The sequence below is a fragment of the Heliangelus exortis genome, chromosome 11, assembly GCF_036169615.1.
Source record: "Heliangelus exortis chromosome 11, bHelExo1.hap1, whole genome shotgun sequence".
Classification (NCBI taxonomy): Eukaryota; Metazoa; Chordata; class Aves; order Apodiformes; family Trochilidae; genus Heliangelus; species Heliangelus exortis.
This window is the reverse complement of record NC_092432.1, coordinates 21,648,149-21,667,687: the sequence shown is the minus strand read 5'-3', so window position 1 is coordinate 21,667,687 and position 19,539 is coordinate 21,648,149. Positions and strand designations below refer to the sequence as shown.

Genomic DNA, 19,539 nt, shown 5'->3' with positions numbered 1-19,539 from the left:
TAGAATGCTGTGAGTAGGAGTTGTGGTGCGAGGGGGACAGGGCAAAGCTAGCAGCACTCCTCCAGGCTTTTAGCTCTGCACCCGTGCAGCTCGAGTACCAAACACCCCTCTGTTCATAGCTGGGTGTCACAGCTTGGACTGTATCTACAGTTACCAGAATTTATTACAAACCATGATGAGTGGCAAAAAGTTTCACTGGTATAAATCTGTGTTCATGCTAGGCCAAGAAGGCATACAAAATTGGGAGTGTAGCAGTTGGAATAGCCAGGAGATTATTCAAAATAAACAGACAAAATGTGTGTAGAAAAGTCACTTATTCTTCTTGTTGCCCACTCCACAGGCCCACGGGCATAGGAATTCAGCATCAGCTGCTTGGTGCCATAATATTGGCTTAGGGAATATACAATTCCAGCACTTGAGATGCTCTGTGCAGAGAACAACTGAGCAGAAGTCTGGTAATGGGATTTAGTAACCTGAACATAAGAATTACTTCCTTTTATCCTGTAGAAGTGAGAGCTGTAAAATGTAATGACTGCAATTTCAAGTAAACATTAACTATTTCAGTGATGATTATTATCACAAATACCAATTTATCTATCCAATTATGGTTAATGTGTGACCCGAAATTTTTACACCTCTTATCAGCCCCCTAGACATACTTCTCTGCCTCCATGCAGGATGTAGGTTATTAGGGAGCTTTCTCTGCAGTCTCAGGTGTTACCACCCCCCTGGTGTGACAGGAGGAGAGATGAGCAAAAAAGTCCCAGCAGCTGATAAGGAGTTTGCTGCCAATCCAGAGGTTTGGGCAGGCCAGGCATCTGCTCATCATTCATTAACATTCATTTATGGTCCTCTGAAAAGAAGTGCATGGATTCCTGTGGGTCAGCAACCAGAAGCCACAGATATAAATCCACTTTAGAGGGCTGAATGGATTTCCTTAGATAATTGGTGTTGATGTAACATTCGGTGACCCCTTTAGAAATACTTTGGTATTTGTGGTTATGAAATGATTAAGCTATGTCCACATGGTAGAAATTACTTTTTTTCGTTTGAAAATATTACTTGAAACCTTTTTTCCCCGTGTGATAGGGAGAAATTGGGATTGAAGAAGCCAAGGGAAGCTGAGATGAACATGTTGTACATTATGCCTTGTAAGTAAATGAACATCTTCTCTGATGAGTGATAGAGAATGCAAAATGTTTAATCGTGTGTGGCTATTAATATTTAATTTATATTTATATGTAAGAATAAAACAAATGTCCATGTAGATGTCCAATGCTCTGACTATAATTGAACTTGCAGGTTAACCTGCCCAGTGTCTTTATATGCTTATAAATAATAAAATGTCTGTGGTTGGAGTAGGATTTGGATTTGATAGCTTTTTAGCCAATACTAGAAGGATCCCCTAGCCAAGCTTGGTATAAAGGTTGTCCCTCTGTCTGTGAGCTGTTTCAGTACAGGTTAAGGCATGACTGGGGTCCACAGAATTCAGGAGCCCTCATTTTCTCATGAATGTTTCTCCCTTCTTAATGCTGGAGGTACTGAAATATTTGGAAAAAGACCATACAATATCTTATTGGCAGGAGGAATACTTTCCTTGATTTTTGAAGGAACAGGAAGACTATGAATGCAGTAAAAATGCAGGACAAATCTGAAGAGATCATTACTTCAATTCCTGGAGTATCCCTAGCATAAAATTTGAGTATAAAGTTACAGAGAGAGCAGTGACCGTGCTGACTTGCTTTGGAATGAGATGGTCCCCAAACATCAGGCATGAAGCTCCTCAATGAAATTAAGGGTCAAGCAGGCACGTGTTGAGGTGGATGGTGTCGGTAGAAATGTAAAGATGAAAAGCTGAAAACGTTCAGCATCTTATTTATCACCCTACAGCTGTGCAGACATTCTTAAGCTTCACAAGTGCCTTTTGGGAGGTGCCTGTGCTCCCACCGACCCCTTTTCTTGGGGCTCTGCGGTAATTCCAGGCGGGGGTCGGATGGCTGGCTTCATAATTTCCCTTTGGACATGGGGACAGCCTGGCTGGGGTGGAAGGACTGAGTCCCGGGGGACAGGCCCGAGCCTCGGGCAGCGCTGCCCTGCGGTGCGGGGTGCGCAGCAACACCCGAGGCTCACTCGGGGCGGGCGATGCCCACACGGAGCCGGGGCCTCCGGGTCCCGCCCCCGAGCAGCGGTTCCGCGGGAGGAGGCCGCGCTGTGCCGCGCCCGGGGAAAGGGGAGGCGGGTGCCGGGCGGCCATGGCGACCGGGCCCCGGGCCTGGCAGCCCACCGGCGTTGCCATGGCAACCCGTAAAGCCTCCCGGCGCCGTTCCGTTCCGTCCCCTCCCCCTGCCGCAAGCCCCGTTCTCGCGAGACTTGGCCGGCCCGGCGCGGCGAGGCCGAGGCGCTCCGGGCCCTTTTTCAAACCCAGCGGTAGCGGGGCCGCGGCCCGGCCACGAAATGGCGGAGAACGACAAGCCCGAGGCTGCCGCCGCCGCACCGCAGCGCGGAGCCCAGGAGGCCGCCGCCGGCCATCCGCTGCCACAACAACAGCAGCCACAGCCGCCGCCGCAGCAACAGCCGCCACAACAGACGCCGCAGAATGAGGAGGCGGCGGCAGCGACCGCAACCGGGAGCGGCGGGGGCAGCGCTAATGGCGTCAAAATGTGTGTGCGGGGCCGGGGCCGGGGCGGGGGCGGGGGGGCAGCGCAGCCGGGGAAGCGCGGGAGTGCAGCGGGCCCGCCTAGGCCGCGGTGGGGGGGGAGGGAGGACGGCCGGGTCTCTCCAGCTCCCCGCCCCGCTGGGCTCCTCCCCCCTCGGGGCTCGGGAGCTGCGGGGCCTGAGCGCGGAGCCCCCGGTGTACGCCCGCGGGCCGCGGCGGGGGGGGACTGGCTCTGAGGCGGTGGGGTGGCATCTCCCGCCCCAGTGAGCTCCTGCGGGGCGCCCGGAGGAGGCCGTGGCTGGGGATGGGGAAGGGGAAGGGGAAGGTGGAGCTTCTCGGAGAGCTGGCAGAGGCCGGGGCTGGGCGGGGAGCCGCAGGTGCGGGCGGGGGGCTGAGCCCCAGCCGCCTGTGTGAGCCTCCAGGCTGCGGTACCGGGCTCTGGCCTGGCCGGGACCCAGAGGGTCTGTTTCGAGAAGTGTTCTGGGTCGTCTTTGTTTGAATGAGAACAGTAAGACAGATGTATAGCGATTTACGAAACCCCACATGTAAACTTTCCTTATGAATTGTAGCATTACCATGGGTAAAAGATGTGAACTGTGCCTTGTATAGCAGGTCTAAAAGTAACATGGTGTAAGGAAGACAGAAGTACCAGCTTTCTAGAACAATACTTAGAATAACCCTTTAAAGGGTTGGTTGCTCTTGAAGTCAAGCTTCAAGGGTCGTCATTCTTTACATGAACTAGATTTTGGCCCTACTAGAGTTCCAATATCACTTCTAATCTCATTCTCATCTTGGAGGGAAAATACCTCCTGTAGTGGTGCATCAAAGCTGCTGGTATCTGTGAAGTTTTGGCATGTTCTAAGCAGCCCAAGTCTGATACTGTTACCAGAATAGCGTATGGGATCAAGTTCAATATAAAGCCCGAGGAATAAAGGCTTACTGCTTGCCTTTACTTGACTCCCTATGAAATTCAAATAGCTTATGAGTTATAAACTTCACATTACCATAAACAGCAGTTTATTTTTTTATTTCTTGGGCCTGGCAGTCGGCTGCTAAACTACACGGACTAGATTGAAATTTCACAGGAAGATTGTGACCCTTTTTCACCTTTTGAGGCACATAATATGTTACTGCCTTTTGGCGTTGCTGCTGTTGAAGTAATTACTTAATTTCTCTGTTTTGCTCCTCCTGTCAGCAGTTTTTTTTCTTTTGACTCCAAAACTAATCAAAAGCAAATGAAAAATTCCAGTTCTGTGTAGATAGAAATCACATCTTGAATTTTGAAAGTAATGTAGGGTTCTTGCTGACAGAGTTTCAAATCCTGTTCTTTGGCATTCAGTTACCAGTCTTCCTCACATGTGTACAAAGGATTAAACATCAGTGTGGAGGTGAAATGTACTACTTCAAAAAAAAGAAGGTATTTCAGTAACTAGGTTTGCTTAACATGCTGATTAACTTGGTGGGGAATCCTGGTCTCAGCTTCCACCCTTGCCTGAGTTTATTGAGCTGAACAGTCACACTGCTCAGTACAACAAAACTAAACTGGTCTGCTTTAGAATCCCATGGTTTTGACTTCCTGTATTTCTGTCTCTGCTGATCCTGCTTGTATGGAAGCTTTCGTTTCCAGAACTTTACAGAAGTTCAAAGGCATTATTTTTCAAAAAGTAAAAATTGTTGATTTTTTTAACAGTGAGGGTGTTGTTGGTTGTTACAGAGAAGTTAATGTGGACATCTCTTCAACCCTAGAAATTTGCTAGTGATTTCACAGGCAAATGTTAACATATACAGTGATTAGTTCATACAAAAGCTAAAGTGTGGAAATTACTGTTGGTTTTCCCCTAGGGAAATGTCAGTTCATAGTTTCTGAGACTTTTTTTTGGTGGTCTATAGGTGACTAGCGTGACATTGCTTTGGGTATATTATTTGATTGAAATTATTTTTAATATTTAAGAAGGAGGGTAAGAGCTACATCCACAGAAGAATCTCTGTCTCCAGCTTGTTCACTGGCCCGTTGGTTTTGGCAGATGAGTTTTGCAAGAAGGATTGTTTTTTTAATTAATGCTTTATTTTCAGAAGGCTGGCTGTGATCCCCAGATGAACTGAACTGTCTTCTTGTTTCCCAGAGTTAAGAATTTATGCCAGACTTGTGTCCTCTGTGCTCTCTACTGGTTGGTACAGCCAGGTCTGGTAGAGCCTGTGGCTTCCACATTTGGAGACCTGGCTCTTCCTGTGCACTACATCGAGTGCCTGGGGGCTGTTTCATAATCCTTTAAGCAGGAAAGAGCTTAAAAGGATAAAGAGAATCCAGTGCTCTAATCCTGAAATTTAAGGAAGAACATGGATTTCACTGGGGGTCTCACTGAGTAGGACTTTTGCATTTGCAAACGGGACTGGATTGGAAGGAACTGATCTCACTGGCAAATCTCAGGCTTTGCTCTTTCTCTCCCCCCCTTCTTCCCACTCCCTCCAGTACTCTTCATTGTTTCCCCCATTTCACTTCATTACACAGCTACACAAGAATTATATTGCCAGAACAGACAGGATGGTGTGGAGAAGGGATGATGCAGAGGGAAGCTGGAGAATGCTTGAACCAGATAACATGTTGCTGACTCTGAATGTTTGAAATTTTATGAATACTTGGCCCAGAGGAACGTCCACACGTTTCTCAGATGCTAATCCTCTTTCAATCTTGCGTTTGTTTTAAACGCAAGGGACAAGGGCTGTGAAGTTCCTATCATATGAGTGCTTCAGAGTCTGGAAAGAAGTCATGGGAGAAATATGGATGTATTTTAATTTATTCCTCCCTTAAAGGTGCCTGAGCTTGAGTATATAATACATTTAGCTTAACAAAAGACTTGCATGTGTGCTTGAGTGGAAGACTGCTGATTACTCAGTTTTTTGCTAGTAACTGTGCAGAGAGCTGAAAATACTCATTTTATCAAAATCAGGGTTCTTGCCATACATTGCAGTTGTAAACTGAAATGCCTGTTTTGTATAGTTTTATACCAGAAACCCTCCAAAGTGTCAAAATGAGATAAAACTAAACACTAAGTGTTCTGAAATGTGGGAAGCTTTGTAAAGATTGTAATTTAAGAAAGAGGGTTCACAATCAATCATATTTGACAGTCCTGTTGGATATTTTCTTGTAATACTTCTTACTTGAGTGGCTAATGCGGGCGTTTTAAAATAGCCTGTTTAAAAGTGATTTTTAACTGTCTCAGTAACAGCAGTAAGATTTGAAGTAGCCATTGGTGTGTATCTCTAAGTGGAATCTGTTTAGTGAATCACATTTGCCTGGCTTTATCACTGAATCCTGTCAGATCAGTGATTCACCTTTTTTAAAGTACCATTTCAGGCCACTTGGTTCTCTGTAAGCAGAGAATGCTAAATTATCTCATGATAGTAATGCTGTGAAGAGTGCTAAAGTGATTTGACCTGCTTTAAGGGAGAGGAAGAAAATTTTCCTACATTTTCTAAAAATAAAAAGATTTTAAAAGGAGAGCATTGCTGTTGCTAAGTTTTTGAAAGACTGAGGGCCAGAAATCCATTTTGCTGTTATTTCCAGTCAGTAATACCTGGCGACTTAATTAGCCTTTGAGGCAGAGCATGCCTTCATAAACCTATTTACTGTGCATTTATCAAGTTTGCAGATTTTAATAGTGTGAAGCAATGAAATGAGAGAGCATTTGTTGTTCTTAACTTATTTTTAATTTCCATCTCAAAGTAGTCTGGGATGAACTGTTAATAAAATGTTTCTGTGGTAAATAAAATGTAAATTGATTTACAAGCTATTAGAGTTTATTTGTTATATACTATTATTATTTCATTGGATTAAGTATACTAAGCTGTTCTGTTAGACCATTTCAGCTCTCACTTAAGTGATGAATACAGTGTAACTTAGTGAAGTCTGATGTGGAATTTATTGAAGCACCAAAGCATGGATGCTGTAGGTTATTTTTCAGCTAAATTGTTGTGTTTTGATATTTCATAATTCCATCTTGCTGAATCTTGACAGGTGTAATGGAAGTGGAATGTAACTGAAGTAGCAAGATTTTTCTTTACTTACAGTAGTCAGTGAATCTATTGTAACGTTCACTTTTAAAAAAATGAAATTATTTTTCCTAATTTGAAAAGCAGCATTTGACATCTTGGGAGTTCTAGTAATATAGGGTGTATACAGCTGTATATATAGGAGGTATAGTAGTCTGATGATCCAATACAAGACTAATTTTTTTTTTTTTTTTAAATGTAGGGATAATGATGAGACAGCAAAAGAAGAGAAAGCACCTGTGAAAGAGAAGTACGTTGCAAAACCAAAGGCAATCCCTTCTCTTGGAAACAAGAATAGATTCCACCCCTATCCAAAGGACAAGAATGCAGGCAGTGGAGAGAAGAAGGCTGTAAATCGTAATAGAGTTTTTATTAGCAACATCCCCTATGACATGAAGTGGCAAGCTATTAAAGATCTTATGAGAGAGAAAGGTAACTTATTCCTTATAATGCACTTCACATAGAAAGGGGTAGGGCCTAAATACAATGGTGTATGTCCTTTGAGCCACACAGATTTGATTTGACTTCCTTTTATTTTTTTTTTTGGCCTTTACTTGGTACACCTTTCTCCCTTCCCCTTCTTTCATCTGAGACAATTGCATTGCAGGGTAGGATGGGTAAATGAAGTGCTTACAATCTTCTGCCATTCTGGTGTGACAGTAGAGAGTATATGCATGACCTCATGACTTCCTAAAGAGATTGTGTTTTGTCTAGTTGTAGTCTTTGTAGATAATTTTTAAGGGCTATTGTATTTAAGCAACACATTTAGTGTGTTAACATGAATAATAAAGGACGTCTTTCAAAAGTTGTTTTGTATTTCTTTGGTGGAATCTGGCTGTGGAATTAACTTTGTCTGCATTGTCACTACTGCCATGACTGTTTGTCTGGAGATTCCTATTAAAAGCTTGTTACTATTGTTGCAGTTCTGATAGAGTAATCTTATTACCCCATACCTTTAATTTTAAGTTGGGGTAAGATAAAGCTAATACATGAAATATGTAAAAAGTTAGTTCTGTGTTTTCCTTGAAAAAAATTGATTCTTCAAAAGTAATGCAAAGCACACTTGGCTTTTAGGCTGTGAAGAATGCCAAAACCTCCCTTCTGTAACTGTTGGCTTATCTGTTGTAAGGTGACGTGACTATTTGATTTGTTTATTTTCTGAAACTTCATATTTTAGAAAGTGAGTGGCTTGCTGTGAAATATTTGCTGTGCAAATTTGTTTATTATTGAAGGCAAACTTATGATTGAAGACATTCAGGTAGAAAGTCACCTTAAAACAGGTGTTGTGAGTAGGATGATAAATGTAACAGTTTCCAGTGACTGTTGACGTTTCATTTGTTAGGTTAAGGGACTGTGTATATCTGAATTTGTTCACCAACTATATCATACTGGCCAAAATATGATCTGTAGTATGAATTAGGTTAAATATAGTTGTTCTTAGCTTTTGAGAATGTGGCTGCTGCATATTTCTGAAAATTAGCTAAATTACATAGCTCTTGACAGGAGGTACGTTGGTCTGGTTTTGATTGTTGGTGAATAATAGGTGCTTTTCTGTAGAGTTGTGCACAGGGGCACAGTAAAGAAAGATACTGGTGTTTAAATGCATTGTCTCTTGGTATTTTCCCTTTGTATGTCTTATGTAGTTGGTGAGGTTACATACGTGGAGCTGTTTAAGGATGCTGAAGGAAAATCAAGGGTAAGTGCCGTGGGCAACAATCTGCTAGAGGTTTAAAAGTTCCTCAGCAGTTTTATTTTTGTATAATACCTGTACCAGTTATTGGAAAGTAAGTTTCATTTTCATACTGATTTTCATTAAGGTAGTCTTGAGGGTTTTGTATGAGAAGTAGTTTGACACTTTCATGCAACTCAAACTAGCTGGCTGTAAAGGACAAAATACTTCTGTAAAAGTGAACAAATGGCATTAATTCTTTTTAGCAAACATCTTTGTTTTGGTACAAATCTACTTGATATAAAGGACATTCAATAAGCCCCTGATTTTATTTAAATTTTGTTAGCATAGTACTCTCTTCTTGGGGCCAATGAGTGTAAACATGTTAGCTAAGAATATACTGTTTGAAGTGCCTGACTTGAAAGATCTGCAGGGTTGATACTCTAAAAGCAGGGTAAGGTATTTGTTTCTTAAAACTAAATGGATGGAGATGGTTGGTAGCCAACAGAGTGCCAGCAATGAGGCACTAAGAGTGAAGATGGTTAAAGCTCCTTTGTTTCCTTAATAACTGTCAAAACTTTGGCCAATAGTAGCTCTGGACCTGCAGTGAGATCATGAGAACTGCAGGCTTGAGTCTAACTGAGGTTGTATCAATTGTTGTAAATTACTTTCTTTAATGCTTGTTACAACTAAAACGTGCTGTCTGCTTTGCTTTACTTCAAGCAATCCTCAACTCTTTGCTTTATTGGAGGGCTTCTGGTGCAGTCAGTAAGGTTATTTTCTTACCAAGTAATTTCTCAATTATTCTAGTAACACTGAAGAGGTTTGCAGACCCCTTGTTTATTGCACTGGTATCCTTGATGTAGGTAGATCTGAATTTTGTAGTCAGTGGGCAGCTTTTAATGACACGTTGAGTGTCTTGATTGGTTTTTGGTTATGTTTTTGGGTTTTTTTCTTTCCACCTTTTTCCCCCACCTCCTCTCCCCAGTTGTCCTTACATAGATCTGTGTGGCATTTTTCCAGTTTTGGTTTGGCTCAAAGAGAATAAAAGATAATGTACTCTCTTGCATTTATAATGTATGTGTGTTGAGGAAATAGGAGAAATTCAGATTGGCTAAAGAACACGTATTTTGGATTTTGATGATGGAAGTAACTTGGATAGTTACTTAACACTGAGCTGGGATCTTTAACTGGAATCATAACTGTTCCATCATATATGCTGACTGACTTTTTTCTTTTCTTCTCTTTACATATGATGGCAAATCACCATGGATGTAGGGTTGTGGGTAAGTGTCTTTTGCTATGTGTGTAGAAACACACTACTATCCAAACATTGTTAATTTTAACATTTCAGACTTTATTGTAATACTCTAAATGTTTTATTTCCTCTTAAGTGTGGTTGAATTCAAAGATGAAGAATTTGTTAAGAAAGCACTAGAAACTATGAACAAATATGATCTCAGTGGAAGACCGCTGAATATTAAAGAGGTATGATTATTGCTGCTGGTTTTAATTTGAAATAGCAAAGATACTGTAACTACTGAGATGACAGTGGAGTGCTTTGAGCATCTTAGCTGTGCAATTTCCAGTTTAATTTTTTTTTAATATATTTTTAATGGGCTGAAATGCCTGTTGGCTTGCAGAAGGTCTTGATACTATGCGAAATGAACTGACAAAAGCTATGTCCTGAAGTCATAATAATCTAATAGTGTTTTTCTTTAAACTGACTTTAGCTTCTTATTCTTTCTTTGGTGTCATGAGGTCTTTTCCAATCTAAATTATTCTTTGTTTACATCACCTCCTTTGAAATATGATGCATATCAGACTACTACGTATGTGCAAAAATGAGGCTGGAAGTAGAGACCTTGGGCTGACTGGAAAGTGAAATTAATACCAAGATTTCTGTTAATAGAATGTGATGGTACCTGATGCAGTTCTTTTTGTCCCATTACAACTTTAATAATGGTATTAATAATTAACAAAAAAGCCTAATTAAATTAAGTCAATTCTTGGAAGAAGGTGCTAGACTGACAGTCCTTCAGACAGAAATCTCTTCTACTTGTGCATAGGCTGGGTGCAGCCTGTGAAGTGGCAGTGCACAAGTGCTTTGCCACTATGCCTCAACCCTCATCTGAAAGGACCCACCTCTAGAGGGGAGGGAATCAGGTCTCCGTGCTAATTCAGTTCTTGGTCCCTCTGACATGGACAAGGATATTAGTTGATAATTTTGATGGGTTTACATAAAATTTCAGTAGTACCTTTTTGTTTGTTGCCAGTTCTCTTGATGATTAAGTTGGCTTTATTTTTGCCCCTGTTTCAGGATCCTGAAGGTGAACATGCTCGTAGGGCATTACAGCGTGGAGGAGGACAGTTTCCTGGAGGACATGGACCTGATGTGGCACCTGGCATAATGAATTTACCACCCTCTATTCTTAATAATCCAAACATTCCTCCTGAGGTTATCAGTAACTTGCAGGCAGGCAGGCTTGGGTCCACTATTTTTGTTGCTAATGTAAGTTTAAAACTGTATTTTGTAAATAATATTAGATCTTTGTAAACCATGTTATATTTCTGCACAGTTCAGTTTTAATATAAAGGGGAAATCAGTTCACAGTTGGTATATTCAGCTAAAAATGCTGGATAGGTATCAAGATTTTGGACATAAAAGATGTGTAAAATTCTTGAGGCTGACTTACACTTTTAGCTATTGCACAATCATGTGTTTTGTTATCTATTTACAACTATTATATTAAGTATAAAATGTACTTTATCTTGCCTGGTTCCTTTAGGCTAACCTTACTATATTTGTTGGGACTTTTAAGTTCCTTTTTTTGCTCAAAGCGCTGTCTTGTCTGCAGGGGGACTTGTGGGAGTACAGTTTCTCTTGACAAGAACCCATCCATTTTGTTAACGTTAGTGTGTTAATTAAAGTAGAATACATGCATGCAGTATAGAATGCTGCTTTTAGTTGACATTCTTGGACTTGGTTGCAGTTTATGTATATTACAAAATCCTGGCTATTTAAATATATCAAACCTCGTCAAGCTGAAGAGTTACAACAGTGCAGAAAATCTCTTCCAAATGTAATGTCAGCCAGCACAGAAGTGTGCACAGAAATCACTAATGTATTTCTACATCTGTAAGCTTGACTTTAAAGTTGGCTGGAAGAAACTGAAGGAGGTATTCAGCATTGCTGGAACTGTGAAGCGTGCAGACATCAAGGAAGATAAAGATGGCAAGAGTCGAGGAATGGGAACAGTTACTTTTGAACAAGCAATTGAAGCTGTTCAAGCAATTTGTATCCTTGGTTTGGAAAAATAATTGATCAAGTATGGATTAGTCTTGAATGACTTTTGTTAGCTTAGTTCTGCAAATGATGCTTATTTACCTTGCAGCTAGTTTATAGAGACCAGAGTGTAACAATGCAGGTTGAATTTTTAGTGACTGAGTTTACTGCTAGAGTCTAAAAAGGTGTTCCTGAGAATAGAGAACAAGATTAAAATATGTGGAATGTGATGTGTGAAACTAACTTTTATAAACCTAACAGCTTGCATAGTCTCTTCTGGCCTTTGAATTGGCATTCTGAAGTTTAGATAATGAAAGACAAGACTCCTGAAATGGTATAGAAATAACTTTATACATTGATTTTCTTGAAATTATTGTCTTCTATAGTTAGATGCCTTGACTTGCATTTGTTCAGCTATGTTCAATGGACAATTCCTGTTCGACAGACCCATGCATGTAAAAATGGTAAGGTGCTTAGGTTGCTACCTTGCATGACTGCCAACACATTGAAAGGATCATAGCATAACATCCCTCTTTTTCTATCAGGATGACAAATCAGTCCCTCATGAAGATTTCCGTGTTGCAGACAGCAAAACTTCACAGTTACCTCGTGAGTGCACACTGTTTTCTACTCCTTGCACCTAATAAATGTTGATTTAGAGGCTTGAAACAGTTTAGTAGGATTTTTGCATGCTGTCTTCTTCTTACGATACAGAAGAAAAATCTTAGCTCTGATGATACTTATTTTTATTTTCAAGGTGGTCTTGGTGGCATTGGTATGGGACTTGGACCAGGTGGACAGCCCATCAGTGCAACACAGTTGAGCATGGGTGGTGGAATGGGGAGCATGGGTCCAGGAGGCAAGTCTGTGTTCTCCTACAGAGCTTTAAGTTCAAAATTGTAATTTCTGTGTTTGGAAGAATGACATGCTCTTGACAAAGCAAGCCTTGTAGTGTGCTTTTGAGGTGCTAACTGTCTCTGCATTGTTCAAGTCCCTTAGGACATTGCATGTCTTCTAAACAGTGTTTGTCTGCTTGGTTTCAAGGCATGGGAATGGACGGCCCAGGATTTGGAGGAATGAACAGAATGGGAGGCGGTACGTGCAGTGAAGTTCTTTGTATTAATTTTTTTTTTAATATTTTATAGAAAACACTTTTCCTTATTTTACAGGACTTGCTGGGTTTTGTGGAATGGAAGGAATGCCTAATATTGGAGGTTTTGGAGTGAACCGAATGGGAGGTAGGTGAACACTGTTCCTGCACACTTATTAGTTTGCTAATATTTATTTATTAAAAGCCCTTCCTTTAGGGGTAGGTAATGGAAATAAATGAAAAGGTAGTACTATCAGTGGCATGAGTGGAGGCACAGGAACTGGTGTGGGACTTAAATATTTCATAGGTGCCTCTAACTTGTGCATTAAAGCCACTTCTGTCTAAACAAATAGCTGTGAAACAAGTGTCTTGTGAGCACCAGCTTAGGTTTATGTAACAGAATATTTCTACTTTTTTGCTTTTGTCTCTACAGAAATGTTCCGTGGTGGAATGGGAGGAAACATGGAAAGAGATTTTGGTCGGAGTGAGATGGGATTGAACCGTGGCTTTGGAGATTCTTTTGGAAGGATGGGTATGGTGACTGTTAAATTTCTTGTGGCAAATTGCAACATAGTAATGAAAGAGTTCTCCAAGAAACCTGATTTCATTTAGTCTTTTTCCTCTGTTTCTTCTCCTTCCATTACTACTGTAGGAATGTAATTTGAATGCTTATTGCAGCCATTGCTTCGGAGGGAAGTTAAAGGGCAGATTTTTTTTTTCCATCTGTAAAATATAAATAACAATTTGAGGAAAGCCTTCAGCTTCATCCTTTGTGAGGTATTAAGTCTTTTGTGTGTTAAAGTATATGCCTCTGGTAATCCTGAACAAGCTGCCCATGTGTACCACCTTTGGGTGCTGGAAAACTGAAGCATTGGATAGGAATGGTGAATTTTTGTCCCGTTGGTTTTCTTCCTGCCTTCTGAAGTCATACATCTCAGAATGGGATTTATTGGCCTCTTCTGTAACTTAGCCAGCTTTGTTTTCTTTATATGTGATGCCTGTAAGTGCTTTAAAAGTAGAGCCTTCTTGCACTTTGCTATTTTACTTTTATCTGGATGAATGCATTTTTTGTTTGATTTTGTTTTCTGGCTCTAGAAAAGTGGGAATTTTTTTCTTTTAAAGGGCAAAAAACATTCCTGCGAGCAGCTATCTCAAAAAATGACTTGGTGTTGTATTGCAAGACCCTCTGTGGCCTAATGAATAATGAGTATCAAAGATCTTCCTCATATTCATACTGTTGGCTGATGTACTGGGAGTAATCCTGGAAGTGTAGAAAACCAGTAGTTTTGTTTTGTTTTTTTTTTTTTTTTTGAAGCAGGATAGTCCATATGAGGACAGGCTGAGGGAACTGGGGCTGTTCAGCTCAGTGAAGAGGAGGCTGAGGGGAGACCTCATTGGTCTCTACAGCTACCTGAAGGGAGGTTGTGGTGAGACAGACCCTGGCCTCTTCTCCAAGACCACTGTGACCAGTGATGGGACGAGGTCAAACTCCACTAGGGGAGGTTCAGGTTGGATATTAGAAAAAATTTCTTTACAGGAGTGGGTAAACATTGGAACAGGCTGCCCAGGGAGGTGGTGGAGGCACCATCCCTAGAGGTGTTAAAAAGATGGGTGGATGAGGTGCTGCTGTGGATGGTTTAGTGGTTAGGGGTTGTAAGGTGAACAGTTGGGCTTGATGATCTTAGAGATCTTTTCCAACCTTGATGATTCTGTGATTTTATATTTTTGAGGTCTTGGTGTGGCTATAGCTGCAGGTTGTCTAAGGCACATACTTCCCACAAGAGACTGGCAGGGAACAATTGTTGCTGTTTTGAACTGTGTGGAGAAAATTAATCTAATGGAAGACTCAGTAGTGACCTTTTGTAGATATTAAAACAATGGTGTGTCTATCCTAAAGACAGGAGCTATTGATCTATTTTGCCATACATAAAACTGAGCAGTTTCTTTTAGGTACAAAAATCAAGCAAGAAGGGCTGACAGTTCCACTTTGTTCTGCAGAGACAGGAATGTAGTTCTTTTGAGATTCTGCAATTCTAGAAGCTCCCTTAGGATTACTTTGCTGAATATTAAAACTTCAATAAAAATAGTAATTTCTACCCCACTTTAGAATCAGTCTCTGATACCATTCTGGACAGTCCATGGTTCAGCCAAGTAGCTTTTATTAAGTGTCAATTTCCTTTCTCCCTTCCTCTACCAAATTCCATCAGTTTACTCTTTGTATGCAGTAAAGAAAGACACTGGGAAAGGTGCTTCTAGCTTTTGCATTGGTTTCTTAAAAGCAGAAACTAGGGCATTTCTGTACTGTGACATTCAAGAAGACGAACCCTTCAGTTTTGGGGCTGTTCTTCCTAATATGGGAAATGGCTCATTTAGTTTTAAGATGTTTGTCCTGCTGACAGACTGTCAGAGGTGGGAGAAAAGCTAGAAAGAAGTCAAGAGTCCCTGTAAGCCCATTATAGAGAAAGAGTGCTTTGTAGTGGTCACTAACAGGTGGTTTCAGTGTGTCACCTTATTGCTTTCTGTTTAGGTGGTGCAATGATTGGTGTTTTTGCAGGAGGAATGGGAGCACCTAGCATGGGCCCAGTAAGATCTGGAACGAGTAGGTTGACTTGTTTCAGTAGAATGTAAATGCATGGGCAATGTAATGGCATATTTCTAATTGTATCAGAGGTTTTCCTTATAGGGTCTTAGCAGTATGGGAGCAGGAGTCTCTTGCATCTGACTGTAAGACTTGTAGTTCTTTAAGCTGTTTGGTTGAGATACAAGTTCAGATAAGAACTTGGTAGTGCTGTCTTTCTCTTAATCCTAGTTTCAGAATGGTTTTAACTTCTGATTTGGAGGGAGGAGTGATTTCATAGAATCACAGAATCATAGAACTGGCTGGGTTGGAAGGGACCTCAGAGCTCATCAAGTCCAACCCTTGCTCCACTCCCCCCGTGGTTCCCAGCCCATGGCACTGAGTGCCACATCCAGGCTCTTTTGAAATATCTCCAGGGATGGAGAATCCACCCCTTCCCTGGGCAGCCCAGGAAGTTGAGGTAAACTTGTGTTCCAGAAAAAAACCACCAAACAACAAATAGGGACAGTTATTTGTGTGAACTTCATGAAGCTGAACTGCAGTGCTCCCTTATCACTGAAATAAAAAAATCAGCCTCAGTATAATTTTATGCAAAGCTCATATGCTGAGTTTGTATCACAGCAAATGTCTGAGCTTCTCAGGCTAGAGCAGATAAGGCAGTATTGAGAGGCATAAGACTTAGGGAGAAGGTCCCTCATGAATCATCTTCATAGTTTAATTTTAAATTATGAATAAAAAAGGTTTACAAAAGGGTATTTGAATGCCATTGATCTTAGATATACGTTAATATATTTAATTTCATGTATCATAGGACAGTCCATGCTCCTCAGTAACAGCTGGTCTTTAGTAACATACTTGCAGTAGCATCTGCTCTCTGCAAAATAGGCTTTTTCTAGAAAAGGGTGTCATGAAATGTGGGTATGGCTGCAGTAAGTAAAGCTGAATGAGAATGCAGAAAGCAAAATAAGCAGTAGTGTAGACAGTCAATTATCTATATCTTTATATTGCCACAGTTAAATAACTGATCTCTTTTTGGTTTTATTAATTAAACTGGACAGTCTTTCAATCCCAATTCTTTACTTGCGTTCAACATTTCACTACATTAGATGGTGTAACAGCTTGAGGCTGTTGGGTCTTTAATTTTATTTTGGATCTGATGCTTTATCTTCTGACACTTTGCCCTAAAGATCACTGTGTATGTATAGAGTTACTTTTTATATTACAGCAGTTTTACTGTTTTTCTCCTGAATTTTTCTTTTTACGGAATGCCTGTGTATTTATCACTAAAAAGAGATTTTGATGTGATCCTGCTTTTCTTTCTCTGTGTAGGTGGTGGAATAGGTGGTATGAACAATATGCCTGGAGGAATGGGAATGGGAATGGATCGGATGAGTTCTGGTTTTGATCGAATGGGCCCAGGTATGGGTGGAGGCATGGACAGGAACATGGATATTGACCGAGGTTTTGTGCCTGGCCCCATGGCAGGTGGCATGAGAGAGAGATTAGCTTCTAAAGGCAACCAGATATTTGTGAGAAATGTAAGCATATCAGTACATAAAACCCAGGAGCTTATTCTGTGTGCATGTTTGATTACATGCTCTTTTTCTCTTTGTAATAGTTGGTATTAATAATGCTTTTTTTGGCTTTATTTTTATTCTAGCTTCCTTTTGACTTGACCTGGCAGAAGTTAAAAGAGAAATTCAGTCAGTGTGGTATGTATTTGAATCTTACCCTGTTCAGCTCCATTGACTTAATGTTTTATATTGTGTTTGTTAGATAACAAATGGAAGACAAGGTTGTTGCCTTATCCTGAAGAAGAGTCTGGCTAGCCCAATCTTTCTTACTTACCCCAGCTTTCCTGAGTTATATTAATAATTTTTAGGCATGCCATAACACATGAGACTAAGGTACAGTATGTGTTATGTTGGCTCTAAGTGCTTGTCAGCTATAAACTTTTAACCCATTCCAATAATAAAATTACTTTTTGAGTTGTTTTTTTTTTTTCAAAGCAGGTATTATGTATCCTGTGGCCAGCATAGGGCATATAATGTAGCATTTATTTTAAGACAAATACGTGCAGGGTCCTGGGCCTGTCCAGGTTATGCATTACTTCTAGAAATCATGCTGTATCAAATCAGAGGTAGTAATTTTGCCCAAGTGACAGAGTGTTTTTTATGCAAATAGATGATCCTGATTAGCATGTTTCAGGCTGTAGTGCTTCCACTTTATGTTAAGAAATACAAGCCCTTTCTATGTAATACAAAAGATTGCTAGCAATATCCAATAATTCTTTTTATCTAGTTCAGAAAGTTGTCTTTTCAGAGAAGTGAATGAAAAACGAAGCTTGGGTGTAGAAATATGATTATTGTGGTTTTGAAAAAGTACTTTCAAAATGGAAAGCTTTAACTGAAATACAGGATGGCTTTTCTTATTTTCAAGAGGCACAAAAGACAAATAATTTAAAATGTGTGAGTGATACCTAACAGTCTTTGTATGCCTACTTGCAGATTCGATATAAACCAGAACTCAAAGTTCAACTCTGGAAAATTTGCCAGGTGTGCACATTTTTTTTGTAGCTGGAGGCTACAGTAGAACAGGTTTTCTCTTTTTTTATAAGTCTTCGCTGCCCGGGCAACTTTCAAATAGTTCAGAATTATGGGGTTTTTTTATCAGTATCTCCTTGGCAACTTACAGATGTTGCAGTTATGTTGAGATTTTTTTTAAGAGTTGTAAGTACAAATATAAGCAGCAGATTGTATTCACAGCAGGATTGTAAGGAATTATAAAGACCATGGCTCCATATGTTCAATTTCTTTCAGTAAAAGGCCAGTCTCCTACCATATGATATGTAAAAATAAAAAGTTCTGCGTGTTAGAAAAGTTTTCTGTTCCTAGTGGCATTTAGGGGCTCAGAAATGGTGTGCTACAGCATACCATAAGCAAAAACTCGTTAGCTCCAGGCATTGACCATTCTCTGAGGTACTAATACATCTACATAAAAACATTGCCTTATGAGTTGTGTGTCCAACCTCAAGAAGACACTGCAGGAGTTGAATATTTGAATAATTTTCCACCACTCCTAGCCCGTTAACTTTACTGTTTTAGAGGCTCTAATTTTGCTTCTTTACCAAGGTTGTTGCTGGGTTGTTTTGATTGCTTGATGTGTCACTGTGATAAATGTGGTGGACTGGATTGAACTATAGTTCATGTAGTGCCTGTCAGTAGTTATGCTTCTGGAAGCATCTGCAAGCGAAAGACAGAACTTTCCCTCAGCCTTGTAGGGCGCTTCGTTTCAAACTTGAGGTCAAATACAGGCATAGTGTGAAGGAAAGGTTTGAAACAGTGGATCTTAATTTTGATTCTTCATTGCTGTTTTGACCTGTGTCACCTTCCCTGAATGAGTGAGTATACCATCAGTCTGGGAGGGGTGATTTCACGTGTCCTCCTAGATGATAGTTAAAAATGCCTTTTTACGACTTCTGATGAGTACTTTAAGTTGGTGCACTGAAGACTGGAAATAACTGCTGTTTAACTTATTTATTCAGGTCATGTAATGTTTGCAGAAATAAAAATGGAGAATGGAAAATCAAAGGGCTGTGGAACAGTCAGATTTGACTCACCAGAATCTGCTGAAAAGGCCTGTAGGATAATGAACGGCATAAAAATCAGTGGCAGAGAAATTGATGTACGCTTGGATCGCAATGCATAATTTAAAACTGTGTTCAGGAACATTCCTATGTCTGTTTAGCTTCTCTATCCTAGTAAGTCATTTTTAGTAACATTGTATGCTTACAAAAGCTGTAAAAAGGAACTTTTAAATCCCACCAGCCTTTAACAGTATAGTGTTTAATATACTGTGATACTTGTTAACTGAATCTTACTATGTTTGGTTTTTAAAGACAATTTGCCTGATTTTTGTTATTTTTTTTAGAGGCACTGAGCACCTGCAGGTCCCTGTAGACCATGGAAGATTTGGATGCTCAGCGCCTTTGGAAAATTAGGCCAAGTGTCTCTAGTCATTCAGTTTAAATGAATGGTTATACTGTTTTTAATAAAATAAGCCATTTTCTTTGTTAATCTCAAGATTGCATAGTGGGATTTGTTTAGTGTTTTCTGATCTTTATTTTTTTCCCCCAGCGTGTATCAACATTGTAATGTAAAAACTAGATGTCTCTTTTTTCAGAATTTTGGTTTTATATGTGTGTTGTAGT

At 40.3% G+C, this 19,539-nt stretch overlaps 1 protein-coding gene across 1 annotated transcript; it reads left to right on the top strand.

The window, feature by feature from the left end:
• Positions 1-2,345: 2,345 nt before the first annotated feature.
• MYEF2 (myelin expression factor 2) lies at positions 2,346-19,411 on the top strand. Its single transcript, XM_071755230.1, has 16 exons — positions 2,346-2,660; positions 6,909-7,138; positions 8,350-8,402; positions 9,654-9,661; positions 9,770-9,863; positions 10,696-10,887; positions 11,520-11,673; positions 12,076-12,125; positions 12,207-12,270; positions 12,419-12,520; positions 12,706-12,756; positions 12,831-12,899; positions 13,185-13,283; positions 16,659-16,867; positions 16,990-17,041; positions 18,874-19,411. The coding sequence occupies exons 1-16, from the start codon at positions 2,455-2,457 to the stop codon at positions 19,035-19,037; spliced, it is 1,797 nt and encodes a 598-aa protein (XP_071611331.1). The 5' UTR covers positions 2,346-2,454; the 3' UTR covers positions 19,038-19,411.
• Positions 19,412-19,539: the final 128 nt, after the last annotated feature.